Source organism: Narcine bancroftii, chromosome 3, assembly GCF_036971445.1.
Source record: "Narcine bancroftii isolate sNarBan1 chromosome 3, sNarBan1.hap1, whole genome shotgun sequence".
In the NCBI taxonomy this organism is placed as follows: Eukaryota; Metazoa; Chordata; class Chondrichthyes; order Torpediniformes; family Narcinidae; genus Narcine; species Narcine bancroftii.
Genome location: NC_091471.1, coordinates 13,692,561 through 13,708,282, shown reverse-complemented (window position 1 = coordinate 13,708,282; position 15,722 = coordinate 13,692,561). Strand labels below are relative to the sequence as shown.

The window sequence follows — 15,722 nt, the reverse complement described above, 5'->3', positions numbered from 1 at the left end:
GCTGGCTCTTTATATTGTGTAACGTAATCTTCTTGCTTTCTACTGTTGGCCTCGTTATAACATGTTCCACTTTCCCAGAGAGTTGCTATAGGAAAGATGTTCTCATGCTGGAGAGGGTGCAGATCGGGTCAATAAGACCTGAGCTGCAGGGTGAGGTCGAGCAGGCTAGGGCTTTTTTTTTCCTTGGAGAATGAGGGGGGATCTCCTCGAGGTATACAAAATTGGATGCTTTGGTTAGCATGGGCAAGTTCGGCCGACGGGCTTGTTTCCATGCCGTTTATCCCTGACTCCTCGGTAAGAGCGAATCAATGCTTACACTAATGAAGCCTCAGTGGATTAAGGGATACTTCATAGTCGGTGCCGTTCCCAGCTGTTGTAGGATCACAGAATTGTTACTCCACAGAAGCAGTCCACTTAACCCATCATCCCTAGACTTCCTGTATGGTAAGCCACTCACCAAATCTGCTTCCCCGTGGGCTTGCAAATTACTATTCCCAATTTTCTAAAAAAAATTTAGACCTACTGTACATATGTCCATTTATCTTTGGATATATGAACACGATGCACCATTTTGAATTGGATTAATGAACGTCAGGCACACATAGAAAATGTATTCACTAGTTTAAAAATTTTGTCCTGTAGATCCTCAAAGAAGGGTCTTGCAAGTTCTAGTTCTCAAGCCTTTTTAATCTTATCATGATATACTGGGTGTAATTTTAATAATCTGGGGTATCATATATAATACCAAGGCACAGAATGGTTTGCTGAACAGAAGGTCTGATTCAAGTTCTATGTTTTTGTTCAAGCGCTGAACCCTCTTACCTACTACCCACCCTTCTCTCTCTCTTTCTGTCTCTCCATGCTGTCTAATCTCACCATGTCCTATCCCCAACTCTCTTCTCTCCTTTCCCTCCTCAAGCTCCTACCTTCTCCTCTCCCTGGACTCCACTTATCTCTCCTGTCATGCCTGTCCTTTTGTGACGCCTTTCCCATCCCCGATCCTTAACAGTCAACCCCCCCCCCCCACCTCCTTCATGATCCGTTCTTTTTACCCCTCAATACATCTGGATGGCAGGGCGGTGTGGCAGGTGGAGGGGAATGTGTTGCTGGCGAGTGATGCTTGGACACCCTCCAACCAGATGGCATTAATATTGGTTTCTCTGGGTTTCATTACATCCCCACCCCTTGCTTCCCCTGTCGTCTCTCCTTTCCCTGTCTCCTTTCACACAGATCTGATAAATTCTCATGTAGTCCCTTATCATATCCAGTTAACACCTTTTGTTGGTCTGGATTCCTCCCCCATTGTTTGAATTCTGAGACTTTCTGATATATCCTGTTTCCGCCTTTTCTGATTTTTCTTTGAAGAAGGGCTCAGGCCAAAAACGTTGGCAATGTATCTTTGTCTCCTTTAGTTGCTGAGCTCCTCCAGCATTTCGGTGTGTTGACTACAATCACAGCGTCTGCAGCCCATCGTGTTTCATTCAGACCACTATCAGTCCCTGGGCAATGCACTGTCTGCTTTTCATGGTTGACCTTGGTAACATAATGCGTGAATAATGGGCTAATTATCTCCGGAACTGTGCATGTTGCCAGGCGACGGAGGGTTTGGGATGCAGGATCTTGTCTGCAATATTGCTTTCATCCGTTTAGCTTTTAACGGGAAATTTTATCATTCACCAAAATAAAATCTGGTCTTGAAACTCTTATCACTGATCGACAATTTTGTGTGCTACCCCTGGGAATTTGTTCCACAACCTGAACGTGTGCACCTCATCACTTAGAGTCAGCACTAAACAGCCCCTTCGGCCTAAATCGTCCATACTGACCAAGTTGGCATTCTGCGCTAAGTGCCATTTGCTTCCATTTTTTCCCTTCTAACCATAAATCTGTCCAATTGTCTTTTAAACATTATCATCCTACAGTTTCACCTGGCAGCTCGTTCCAGATACAGGCCACCCTCTGAATAAATCTTTCCCCTCTCACCTTGAACTGCCTCTAAGTTCAAGTTTATTGTAAAAATACAATGCTGGAGCAACTCAGCAGGTCAGGCAGCGTACTTTATATAGCAAAGATAAAGAGTCATCGCCATTGTTTCGGGCACATGTACCAAGGTGCAGTAATAGAGGCTGATTTGTGAGTGGACCAGGAGATAGCAGCTCGCACATAATTCAACAAGTTACAGAGAGAGAGAGAAAGATGGGGGGCATCAGGTAGTATGGAGCAAAGGCACATAATTTTACTATTGTGAGGTTCGTTCAGGAGTCTGATAACAATAGGAAGGGAATGTGGCTGAGGTGGGATGAGTCTTTTAATATGTCAGATACTCTTCCAAGCAATGAGAGCTATAGATGGAATTGGTGGAATGGGAGGATTGTGGGGGGGGGGGGTGTGTGTGGGGGTGGGATCCACATTCACAATCCTCTGCAATTTAGTCAGAGCTGTTCCTGGCACACACTTGGATACTCAGACCACATACCCATCCTGTTAATCCCTGTTTACATACCACTGGTAAAGCAAATCAACCCAGTTCACAGGGAGATCACATTAACCATCCGCCACTCTTATATGCACAACGCCATATTTATTTATTTATTTGTATATGTGAAAACTTGTCCTGCATGGGTATTGCTTGTCTGTATGTGTGTTATGTCTGGTGGTGTGTTTGCATGTTTTGCACCGAGGACCGGAGAACGTTGGTTCATCGGGTTGTACTTGTGCAATCGGATGATAATAAATTTGAGTTCAAACATGAAAGACTGCAAATGCAGTGATTGTAAAACCACAGAAGTGCTAGAAGAACTCAGCAGGTCTCCCAGTGTCGATGGGGGTTTTCGGGTCCATGGAGGCTACGAGACCTGCTGAGTTCCTCCAGCATTTCTGTGTTTTTGCTACAGGGAGATCAGGGCCTGACCAAGGAAGCCACAGCAGCGCTGCAGGACTGCTTCGAAACCACGGACTGGAGTGGATTCAGGGAGGCGGCCACCTACAATGACCCCCATCATCATGGATGAGTGCACGAGATCAGTCACCGACTAAACAGGCACATCCATCGAGGATGTTTATGGTGATCAAACGCTACACCGCCAGGGTAAATCGGAAACCGTGGAAGATCCGTGCATCACTCAGAGCGGTGACAAGATCAGCTGGGGCTGAACTCTCCCGTGCAATCAGGAAGGCAATGTGTGGGTGCATACAGAGACTGAATGACATCAGCAACACACTGAAAATGTGGCAGGGTTTTCAAACCATATCTGACTATAAGTCAGGGTAAAACACGGAAGTCTGCAGATGCTGTGATTGTATTAAAAAACACACCGAATTGCTGGAGGAACCCAACCAGTCTTTTCTGCATTAATTCTTCTTTCTTTTTTTTCTTTGGCTTGGCTTCGCGGACGAAGATTTATGGAGGGGGTAAAAGTCCATGTCAGCTGCAGGCTCGTTTGTGGCTGACAAGTCCGATGCGGGACAGGCAGACACGGTTGCAGCGACTGCAGGGGAAAATTGGTTGGTTGGGGTTGGGTGTTGGGTTTTTCCTCCTTTGCCTTTTGTCAGTGAGGTGGGCTCTGCGGTCTTCTTCAAAGGAGGTTGCTGCCCGCCAAACTGTGAGGCGCCAAGATGCACGGTTTGAGGCGATATCAGCCCACTGGCGGTGGTCAATGTGGCAGGCACCAAGAGATTTCTTTAGGCAGTCCTTGTACCTTTTCTTTGGTGCACCTCTGTCACGGTGGCCAGTGGAGAGCTCGCCATATAATACGATCTTGGGAAGGCGATGGTCCTCCATTCTGGAGACGTGACCCATCCAGCGCAGCTGGATCTTCAGCAGCGTGGACTCGATGCATTAATTAAAACAAAGATATATTGCTGATGTTTTAGGCCTGAGCACTTCTTCAAAGAATAAGTAGAACGAGCAGGAAATCTCGGAATTCAGACAATGCTGGACCAGGGGAGGAATCCAGACCAACAAGAGGTGTTAATTGGATATGCTAAGAGAGGAGGTTAGAATTTATCATGTCCATGCGAAAGGAGACAGGGAAAAGGAAGAGCGAGCAGGGGCAGGGTGATGGGGAAGAAGTGAGGGGGAGGGTTTTAAAGAAAGCCAGAGGTCAATATTACTGCCATCCAGTTGAAGGGTGCCCAGTCAGAAGATGAGGTGCTGTTCCTCCAATTTTGGGGTGGTGCCCGTCAGGCTGTGCACGGGATCGTGTACAATCATGTTGACAAGGGAATGGGATGGGGAATTAAAGTGGATAGCCACTGGGAGAGCCACGCTATTCCGGTGCTCAACAAAGCAATTTCCCAGTCTGTGTCCAGTTTCTCCGATATAGAGGAGACCACAATAGGAGTAACTGATGCAGTAGATTATCCCTGCAGATTCAGAAGTGAAATAATTGCTCCACTTGGAATGACTGTTTGGGCCTCCAATTGGTGGTGAGGGAGGAGGTGTGGGTGCAGTCCTGCAATCTCAGGGGTAGGTGCCATGGGGGTAATTAGTGGGGAGGGATGAGTGGATAAGGGAGTCACGGAGGGAGCGGTTCCTGTAGAAGGCGGAGAGGTGTTTAGTGGTGGGATCACATAGTAGGTGGTGGAAATGGCGGAGGAAGATGTGTTGGATGTGGAGGCTGGTGGGGGTAGGTGAGGAAAAGAGGAATCCTGTCCTTGTTGCACACGGAGGTAGAGAGGTCCAGGGCAGAGGTGCTGGTAATGGAGGCTATGCGGGTGAGCACCGAGTTAATGGTGGTAGAGGGAAAGCTACATTCTTTGAAGAAGGAGGACATCTCTGATGATCTGGCATGGAAATCCTCGTTCTGGGTGCAGGTGCGATGAAGACAGAGGAGTTGAGAGAATGGAATGGAATCCTTACAGGGGACAGGGTGGGAAGAGGTGTAGTCGAGGTAGCTGTGGGAGTTGGTGGGTTTGTAGAAGGCATCTGTCAAGAGTTTGTCTCTCGAGATGGAGGAAAGGGAGGGTGTTGCTAGAGATGGACCAAGTGAATTTGAGGTCAGGGTGGAAGTTGGCAGCAAAGTGGATGAAGTCAACGAGCTCATCACGGGGACATGAAGCAGCACCGAAGTAGTCATCGATGTAGTGGAGGAAACGTTGACGGGCCTTGCCTGTGTAGGCTTTAGCATGGATTCCACCATGTAGCCAGCAAGAAGGCAGGCATAGCTGGTGCCCATGTGGGTACTCTTGGCTATTCCATTGGCCTGGAGGTCAACGACAAATGATGCCTCCCTTCCTGGCAGGCTGAATATTTTCAACGTGGGGTTCATTGAGAAAAACAATGAGATGCCAAAGACAGTCTCGCCTGCTCCTGAAGGATAGGCACTCTGCTTAGCCACAGCTGAGATGAGGAGGATCATATCCAGGGTGAACCCAGCAGCAGGACCAGACAACATACCTGGTCAGGTGCTGAAGGGCTGTATTACCTAGCTGATGGAGGTCCTACAGACATATCACTGCAGCAATCCACTGTCCCCACAAGATTCAAGGCATCATCCCGATGCCCAAAAGCGTAATGGACTAATGACCACCATCCAGTCGTACTAATCTCTACAGTCTTGAGGTATTTTGATTGACTGGTAATGGAATACATCAAATCACACCTTCCTGTGATGTTGAACCATCAAAACTGGTCCACCGATGATTCAGTAGCCTTGATCCTCCACTCCGTCCTGACCCACCTAGAGAACTTTGCCTCATGGCTCGTGTTCAATGACTTTAGATCAACATTCAACATGATCATACATCGGAGGTAAGCGTACCTCACCAGGATTCCACGCCCCTCTCTGCAACTGGATTCTGGAATTATTGACCGACAGACCACAGTCAGTCCGTGTTGGTGGAAAAACCTCAAGCCCCATCACGCAGAGCACTGTGTGTTCAGCCCGCTACTTTCCACGCTGCTAACCCACGACTTCACCGCTAGATTCAATTCTAACAGAATCATCATGTTTGGGGATGATGCCACAGTGGTTGGTGTCATCGGCAACAATGATGAATCGGCTTACGTAGAGGAGGTTGGGAGGCTCGTCAAACGGTGCGAGAACAACCTGAGTCTCAACGTGGATAAGAGTAAGGTGATGATTGAGGACTTCAGTAGGACGAAGTTTGACCACTCTCCAATGGTTCTGTCGTGGAGAGAGAGAGAAGAGCACAAAGTTTCTTGGTGTGTATATAAAGAGTGACCTATCCCGGACCCGCAACACCTCCTCATTAGTCAGGAAGGCGCAGCAACATCAACATTTTCTAGTGACAGTGAGGAGGGCAAGGCGACTGGCACCCATCTTGACAACATTTTACAGGAGTACAGTTGAGAGTGTCCTTTCTGGCTGTATCACTGTGTGGGACGGTGGCTGCAGATCATCGGACCGCAAATCAATGCAGAGGGTCATCAAAACGGCCGAGGAGATCACTGGGGTCTCTCTTGATGGCATTTATCAGGACCGTCGCTTAAATAGGACCGAAAGAATTATAGAGGACTCTTTCCATCCAACGCACAGTGCCTTTTACCCACTACCATCAAGAAGGGTGGTGCAACACTGTTACAGCACCAGAGATCCCCACCGGGGTTCGAATCGTGCGCTGTCTGTAAGAAGTTTGAGTGGGTTTCCTCTGGGTGCTCCGGTTTCCACCCACCCTTCGAAACGTACTGGGGTTTGTGGATCAATTGGGTGTAATTTGGCGTAAAGGCCTGTTATTGTATTGTATGATTAAATTTAAGGAGATAGAGGAGCATCAAAATCAGGGCTTCCAGGCTAGTAAATGATTTTTTTTTCCTGCAGGATGTGAGATTGATGAAGAATATCCTGTAACCACGTAAATCATAACAAAATATTTATTTTATATGATATCTTTTTCGTATGGATTATGATGTGCTGTGTATGTGTGTGCACTGTGGTCCAGAGAAACGTCGTTTGACCTGGTTGTTTATGTTGATGATGAACTTGTCACCAATCCTCACTGCACTTATTACAGCGGAGATTTTAAGGACATGGGTCTTGGACTCCGGTAACAATCTCTTGTTCCACTCTGACACAGGTCACCGAATGAAGTGCGAATACATTGCGCACAAGGAAGGGGTGATCAGAGAGGAACTGATGATCAGCAGTGAGGTCAAAGGCAACACCTCAGCGAAAGTGACATTGCATGCCAGAGTGCTGGGTAAGTGTCCTCCTGCTTCTCTCCCTCCGATGGACCAACCGGGTGTCCTTCGATGCGCTCGTTTTCCAACGTCATTTGCGTTGATCACTTGTAACTTTCTGATTAAAAATAAATGTGGTACCCTTATATGCTGCTGTATAGGCTGACCCTGGATTGTCCATCTAAAATGGCACTTTATATAATTTGACCCCCAAATCTGGATGCTGCCAAAAGCATCACAATTCCTTAATAACAAAATATAATTTAAAGATTTAAATTTCTTATGGATATTTCAAAATAAACCACCGTCAGCTTCTCTAACAGGCCGTTTAAAGCCTGTACAGAGCTGACAGAAGTTGGACCCCGTGGGGCTTTTCAAGTAACTAATGGGACATGCGCCTGATTGCATCGGAGCTGGCCGAAAGATGGTGGCAGTGACTTTGGCGTCAAGGTAAGAATTTTAGGCCCTTTATGTAGGACAACACTGATTTTAAGGCAGTGGTTCTCAACCTTTTTCTTTCCACTCACTTCCCACTTTAAGTATTCTCTATGCCATCAGTGCTCTGTGATCAGTCAAGGATTGCTTAAGGTGAGAGGGGAGTGGGAAAGGAAGGTGAGAACCATGGCTCTGGACCCAATTGTTATTGAAATATTTTGCTTGAGAAAAATTGTCATTGGCCCAGTTCCTTTTGAGTTATGAAACTGTGCACATAACGAGTTGATTAGGTTTGATCAATACAGTGGTTTTCATGGGGGGGGGGGAGGGGCATGCAACGTGATGACGTGGGGTTAGTAATGGAATCCCCGAAAAAGTTTAAAAGAAGTATAGAAAAGTTCAAAAGGATAGTAAAAGAAGCCGTCGGAAGAGCTGACGAACAGAATGCCACCAAAGAAGGAAAAGCCTGTCACTATAGCATTTGAAAAAGAAAAGGACAAAGAGAGAGAAACAAGGCCTACCTCAAAGAAGGAGCCTGGAGATGTCTGGAAGCTGGTTCTTCATAACGAATGCCAGCGAGCTGGGGAGATCTTGAGCACCTTTGCCCAAGGTCTCCCCCAACAATGTCCACTGCACTTCCTGCACTTAGTGCAAGAGAAAAAAAATACCCAGACATTAAAAAAAATATCCAGAGGTGAACCTAGTGAAGAATTAATAGAGGTAGAAGCTGAATCGAATTTAGAACAAGGATACAGAAAAGTTGGGAAGGAAACTTTACTACTGGCTTCTGAGGTTAAAATGTATATGGGCGATTTGCAACGGACTTTGGAAGAATCACTGCCACAGATTCTTAAAGTTATATCTGATGAAGTGACAAAAATTAGAGATGTAACTGGTCAAGTAGAGTCCTTTAAAGCAAATGGATAAGAAATTGGAAATTATGGAAGAAAGAATAATAGGAAATGAATTTTAAGTACAGCAATTAAAAGATCAAGTAAAAAATTTACAAAGAGAGTCAAAAGTAATGAAGGAACAATTTAGTCAGAAGATGGATACTTTGGAAAACTACAGTAGAAGAAACAACATTAAAATCGTGAGGTTGAGAGAAGGTGGAAGGTCAGGATTTGAAGAAATTCCACCAAGGTTGGATACCACAAGTATTGGGAGTGGAAGAATTTAAAGGAGACATTGAAATCGAGAGAGCACACAGGTCAAAATTCTCATCCAATATCGGTCAATTTCCTTCGCTACGAGGTGAGAGAGAAAGTGTTGGAATTAGAAGCAAAGCAAGCGAAGGCAAGAGAAGCCCCAATGATCTACAACGGAAAGAAGTTTTTTTTCTAATCCGGACCTAAAAGTTTTGAACTGTTGAAAAAGAGAAAGGAATTTAATGTAGTTAAAAATATATTGTGTTAGAAGAGTTACGCATTCAGCTAAAGTTTTTGCTGAATCTTTTTGTCTGTTAAAGTAGGAGATAAGGGGTAAAGAGGTTTACTGATTGGTCTGACGGTAAAACTGAAAGATAAATATGTTTATTTGACTTTTCTTAGGACTATAAGGGTAGGGAGGGAGTCAAGAAAAGTTAATAGATAGTTGTAAATGACAGTTAGCACAAGATTTAGCGGGGGGGGGAGGGTGCAAAGGGAATGTTTGCTGGCTGCCACTGAATCATGTATGCAGTTGTAGGATTGGATACATCTCCATTAAATAAGGGAGGTAAAAAGGGTACAGTAATAGTGGGGGAATTCTATCTTTTTTTAATCTTCTAACTTTTCTAAATATTTGTATAATAGATCTAATTAATTATATGTTATGTTAGAGGGGCATTTGGAAGATGAAGGCTGGATGTGTAGGGGTTTTTTTGATTAAAAATGATTGGGATGATTAACTTCATGAGTTTTAATGTCAACGGGATACAAAATGAAATAAAACATTTTTTAAAATGGTATTTATGAAACAGGAATATAGATATAGCTTTTTTACGGTAAACTCATTGAGTGGAGAACGAATTGGATAAATTACAAAGAAACTAGATAGGTAAAGTAGTGGCATCTTCATTTAACTCAATGACTTGAGGAGTAGCAATATTGATAAATAAAAATCTACCAATATAAATTTTAAATTGGGAAAAAGACCCAGCAGGAAGGTATATTTTGGTAGAATGTCAAGTATTCAGAAAATTGGACCTTGTTGAATCTATATGCCCCAAATGTAGAAGATAGTAAATTTATTCAAGATGTTTTTTATGAAACTGTCAAATGCCAATGGTAAGATTTTGATGGGAGGAGATTTTAATTTGACATTAAATTTGAAAATGGACAGATCAGTAAAGTGATAGGAGATAGTAAAGTGTCTAAGGAAGTAAAAGAATTAATGGTAGATAGGGGACTGATAGATTATATGGAGAAAAATCCATATGAATAACATCGATTATTCGTTTGACTCCTTTCACCATAAGATATATTCACAAATTGACATGTTTTCACTGGCAGCTCAGAGTTCAACAGGTAGAATATCTGGCACTTACCATCTCAGGCCATTCCCCTTTACTATTGTCAATAGTATGTAAAGAAGTTATGGATATATAGGTGGAGATTAAATAAGGTATTGTTGAAAAGGAAAGATTTTGATTTTGTAAGAAAACAAATTAAGTTTTTTATGCAAAATAAAGATTTGTTGAAGAATAAATATGTTATATGGGACACTTTAAAGGCATATTTAAGAGGACAATTAATTAGTTATATGGTAAAATTAAAAAAGGACTATTTAAAAGAAATAGATCAATTAGAAAAATAAATAACTGATTTAGAGAAAACAATACAACTTGGTCCAAACGAGGAAAAGAGGAAATTAATGGAAACAAAAAAGGTCAAGCTTAATGTGATACAAACATATAGAGTTGGGAAAGATATTATGTGAACTAAACAAAGATATTACGAGCAAGGACAAAGATCCTCATAAGGTGTTGGCATGGCAGTTAAAGAAAATATAGGTATCTCGGACTATAATAGCAATGAAAGACAAAAATGGTCAGATGGTAGATAAATCGAAGGAAATAAATGAAAATTTTAGAGCGTTTTATGAAAAATTATATGTTAAAACAAGATGAAATTAAAAATTGAGCAATATTTGCAACAAATCCAATTACCAAATTTGTGCAGAGAGGAAGAAAGAATTATCTAATTCTTTTGCAGAAAATGAGATATATGATACTTTGAAAACATTGCAAATAATAAAGCACCAGGAGAAGATGGTTTCCCAGTGGAATTTTATAAAGAATTTTTGGTGCCAATTTTTAAAAGGATATTAAGATCAAATGAGAGAGGTAAATGATGTACCAGAATCTTTCAAGATGGCATTGATAACGGTAATTCCAAAAAAAAGTTAAGGTCCATTACAAGCAAAGACCAATATCTTTGTTAAATGTCGATTATAAAATTGTATCCAAATTGTGGGCCATTTGTTTGGTTAAAATACTTCCAAAATTCATCAATATGGACCAGATGTGGTTTATTACAAAAAGAAAGATGGCTGATATTGAGATTTTTTTGTTTGATAAATGTAGCTCAAAAAAGGAAAGTACCAACTGTAGTAGTTACTTTAGATGCAGAAAAAAAGCATTTGATAGATTAGAATGGGACTTTTTATTTAAGGCGTTGTATAAGTTTGGATTCTTTGAGATACTGAGAAAAGAAATAAAAGCATTGTATAATGAATCAAAGGTGAAGGTAGTGGTAAATAGTCAAATATCAAGTTTGATTAGATTAGAAATGTCTTCTAGGCAGGGTTTCCCACTCTCACCAGTCCTATTTACATTGGCAATAGAACCTTTGGCTGAAGTTATTTGATGAGGAAATTATTGGTTTTGAGATAGGAGGCAAAATTTATAAAATTAGTCTTTTTGCAGATGATGTTATAGTATATTTGACTAAACCAGAAATCTCATTGAATAAATTAAATGAAAGATTATGGATTAGTATCAGGATACAAGGTTAATGTGAATAAAAGTGAAACGATGCCGGTGGTTAATGCGAACTATACACAATGTATAAATTAGTAAAATTTAAATGGCAAAATAATGTGGTTAAATATTTGGGGATAATGGTAAGTAAACAATTCAATAATTTGTATAAATTGAACTATTTACCACTTTTAAAAAGATTAGAGGAAGATTTTTAAAAATGGAAGGAATTACGAATAATGTTACTAGGGCATGTGAATTGTTTCAAAATGAATATTTTTCCAAGAATTCAACACTTATTTCAAACATTACCAATTCAGATGCTTGAAATGTTTTTTTTAGGTGATAAGGATATTAGAGAGTTTTTATGGAGAAGAAAATCAGCAAAGATAAGTTTGGAAAAGTTAACATGGAAAAAAGATCAAGGAGGTTTGAGACCACCAAATTTTAAAAAATTACTTTAAGATAGCTCAATGGGGATTTTGGTCCTCCTGATATCAAAGAGAGGGTAAATGTGGGTACCTTGGGTAAATATTGAGATGAATAATAGAGATGAAGAGCTTCCAAAGCAAATACTGTATAAATGGAATTATGAAATTTTTAAAGGTAGGAAAGAAATACTAATTTTAAAACATTTGTTTTGAATATGGAATGGGATACATGTAGAAAGAGGTACAAGAAATTATCAGTTGGCGCAATTAACTTTAAGACAAAATCAACCTTCCATTTACAATTAATAATTCTTGATTGGACATTTGGTATGAAAAAAGTATAAAGAAAATTCAAGATTGTTTTAGCGGTAAAATTTTCATGACATATGATCAATTAAAGGAGAAATATGGGATACCACAAAATAAAATATTTGCATATTATCAATTGAGAAAATTTTCAAAGAGGAAAACTGGAACAGATTTGAGACTTCCGGTGCAGAATCAATTTGAATATGTTATAACAGATACTTTTATTATTAGAAGGTTTATAACTACCATGTATAATAAACTCCAAAAAACAAAGGAAAAAAAAAATCTGTATAAAACTAAATTGAAATGGGAACAGGATTCAAATGTACAAATTCAAGAGGAAATATGGACGAAACTATGTAGAGACAGTGTAACTAATACAATCAATATCAGATATCAAATGGCAATTTTTTTACGTCAAATGTGCTATACACCGGAAAAGTTGAACCCATATTTCTCTATGTTTTAGATGTAAAAAAGAGGTTGGTAATTTCTTGCACTCAGTATGGTTGTGTGAAAAGATAAAAGATTTTTGGAAAGAATTATGTGCTGTGTTAGAGAAGATATTAAAAGTAAAGATTAAAAGAGACCCAATAATCTTTTTTGTTGGGTAATATATATGATAAAGATATTAAGTTGGGGTTAGACAAATAAGAAAAAAAGATTTTTGAGTTTAACAACAGCAGTAACGAGAAATTGTATTTGGAAAATGGAAAGTAATGTAAAAATAGAAGAATCGTTTAATGTAATATTGTCTCCCAATAGAAGAAAATCACATAACATGAGAGATGAATATGACCATTTTTGTCAAATTTCAGAGCCTTTAATGAGATTTATGGATACAGATTAATCCAGACCTTCTAATCCAACTCCCCCTTGAAAATATGGTTTTTACATCAAGAAATATATATATATTATTCATTTAATTACGGGAATGTGTTCTTTCTTTTTTTTCCGATCTTTTTCCTTTTGTATCAGTAAGGGAGTGGGGGGGGGGGGGAGAATTGAAAATTATTTACAATCTGTTGTGTAATGAAAATTCAAGTTTATTTAAAGTGCGAATCATACTAATAAATAAAATTTAAAAAAAACAGTGGTTTTCAAACTTTTTCTTTCCGCCCACAAATCACCTTAGGCAATCCCTTATTAATCACAGAGCAGCTATGATATAAATTGGTATGTGAGTGAAAATAAAAAGGTTCAGAACCACTGCTCTAGGACAAATGACTAACAGGCAATTGAAAGGAAATGACTTTTAAGAAGAGGACAGAAAGTCTGAGGGGTTTAGAAGAATATTCTAAGACAGTGGTTCTCAACCTTTTTCTTCCCACTCACAAACCACCTTAAGCAATCCCTTACTAATTACAGAGCACCTATGGCATAGGGAATACAAGTGGAAAGAAAAAGGTTGAGAACCACTGTTCTAAGGTGAAAGTTTTAAGTTTCAAATATCGTCCAATACAATGGCATATACGGTATTTTCTGGGAATTTTGGCAGAAAGCTATCTGCTGGAGGATCTCAGTGGCTCGAGCAGTATCAGTGGAAGAAAAAAGAATGGTCGACGTCTCGGCTCAGAACACTTCATCAGTTCCTCCTGTAGATTGATTTTAACTCAGTATTCCAGCATCTGCATCCCCCCATCTTAAAGCCAAAGTGCGCTCTCTTGGCTAAAGAAGAATCGAGGCCTTTAAGCGGGGCAGAGAAACAGGTGAAGAAATACAGTATATTTGAATCTTAAATACTTCACTCCAAAACCATACGCCAAGTATGAAATCTGAAACTTTTCAGCAAAGTCTCAGTGCTCCCCTTCATTATCGTCTAAAATCCAAACCTTAACAGCGAAGTATCGGCACCTCCCCCGCAGGGTCCATCGGTCCAACCCGACTGCCATTGGCTTTGTACAGGATTTAATGGCCTGTTCAAGGAGCCGACAGTGGTTTATTTTAAAATGTGATGATAAAATTGAAATCTTTGCTTTTAAAATATTGTGGATGCGTCACTCCACTGGTCAGCGGTAAATACCGGACTTGGGGTAGTCTTATACAACCGTGTCTGCCTGTCCCGCATCGGACTTGTCAGCCACAAATGAGCCTGCAGCTGACGTGGACTTTTTACCCCCTCCATAAATCTTCGTCCGCGAAGCCAAGCCAAAGAAAAAAAAATACAAGCGAGCATAGGTCAAAAAATAAAGTGGAAATTCTGGGTTGGGGGGGTGGGGTGTCATCTCATACACGAGTCGACAAATATGGTCATTGAGAATGGGAGAATGTGGAGAAATTTGATATTCAAGCAGGTTTTATTCCCACTGAGTTCGTGTGAGACAAGAGTACATAGATGAAGTGCCAATTGATGAAGTTGACAAAGACGATGCGGTCAAACAATAATCAAGGCTTTTATTAGCAGAAACTCATGGTACAATAATGAAAGACAATAGATGCATATACAGTTATATCCAAGGGGAGTGTCCTTAACAGTAGAGATAATGCACAGTCAATGTTAGTACAGCAAGGCTCCCCAGAGGGGAGACAGGCAGCTTGGCAGACATTCACCACAGTCTCCTCCCCCGCCTCCCCCCCCACCGGCAGAAGAAGGGTTAAAGTCAAAAGGACAACTCCGAGGAAAGACTGAAGCAAGCGATACATGGATACCATGTTTGGCCTTGAGATACTCTAACAGCCAAAATACGCCAATATCTAGCAAGCAATCGAAATATAAAGACATGTTTTATGAATATGTCAGCCTATCAGGTTGTTTACAAATTCTGGTGCTTCATCTCAAACAGGTGGCTCCTTTGCAACCTTGGGAACTGGAACAGGTCCTGGGTCTGTAGTGTGGAAAGGACTGACTTCTGGACCTGCTCCAGAATCACCAGCGTGAGTCAGTGGAGCCTCAGCATGGCCATCTGAAAGCTAACTAAGCGTCACAGGCTGGTGGGGGGTGAGTCCAACCTCTCAGGCTCACTCTGAGTAGGGGTGCGATGAAGGGATGAACTAGGCGAGGCCAAATCTCTTAGGGGTACAGTGTCAGTACTCCCATCTGGGAATTTAACATGAGCGTAGTTGGGGCTAGTATGCAGTAGCTGAACTGGTTGGACTAGGGGGTCTGTTTTACGCACCCGAGCGTGGCTCTTCAGCAGCACGGTTCCAGGCTCAGATAAACAGGCTGGCCAGTCCACCACAGCTCCTGATTTCCTAGGAAAGGCAAACATATGTTCATGAGGTGTTTGATTTGTTGAAGTACACAATAAAGACCGAATAGAATGTAGTTCCTCAGGCAGCACCATGTGTTTTTAAAGCAATATTAACAGTCTTCCAGACTGTAGCATTAGCCCTTTCAACCTTCCCCTTGCCCTGCGGGTTGTAGTTCATGGTACGGCTGGTGGCAATTCCCTTTCGTAGCAGGGCTCGCCGCAGTTCAGCGCTCATGAATGCTGAGCCTCTATCG

At 41.3% G+C, this 15,722-nt stretch overlaps 1 protein-coding gene across 6 annotated transcripts in view; it reads left to right on the top strand.

The window, feature by feature from the left end:
• The window catches only part of adissp (adipose secreted signaling protein), a 150,254-nt gene that overhangs the window by 116,686 nt on the left and 17,846 nt on the right, over positions 1-15,722 (top strand). For 3 of the 6 annotated variants that reach the window (XR_011353255.1, XR_011353254.1, XR_011353253.1), the window contains exons 5-6: positions 7,039-7,161; positions 13,776-13,986. Coding sequence is in view for 2 of the 6 variants with exons in the window: in XM_069923506.1 (XP_069779607.1) it covers positions 7,039-7,161 (123 nt within the window). In the remaining 4 variants the exon portion in view is untranslated. Of the gene's footprint in view, positions 1-7,038; positions 7,162-13,775; positions 13,987-15,722 lie in introns of those variants that run through there. The other 3 variants (XR_011353256.1, XM_069923506.1, XM_069923507.1) reach the window with 2 other exon arrangements.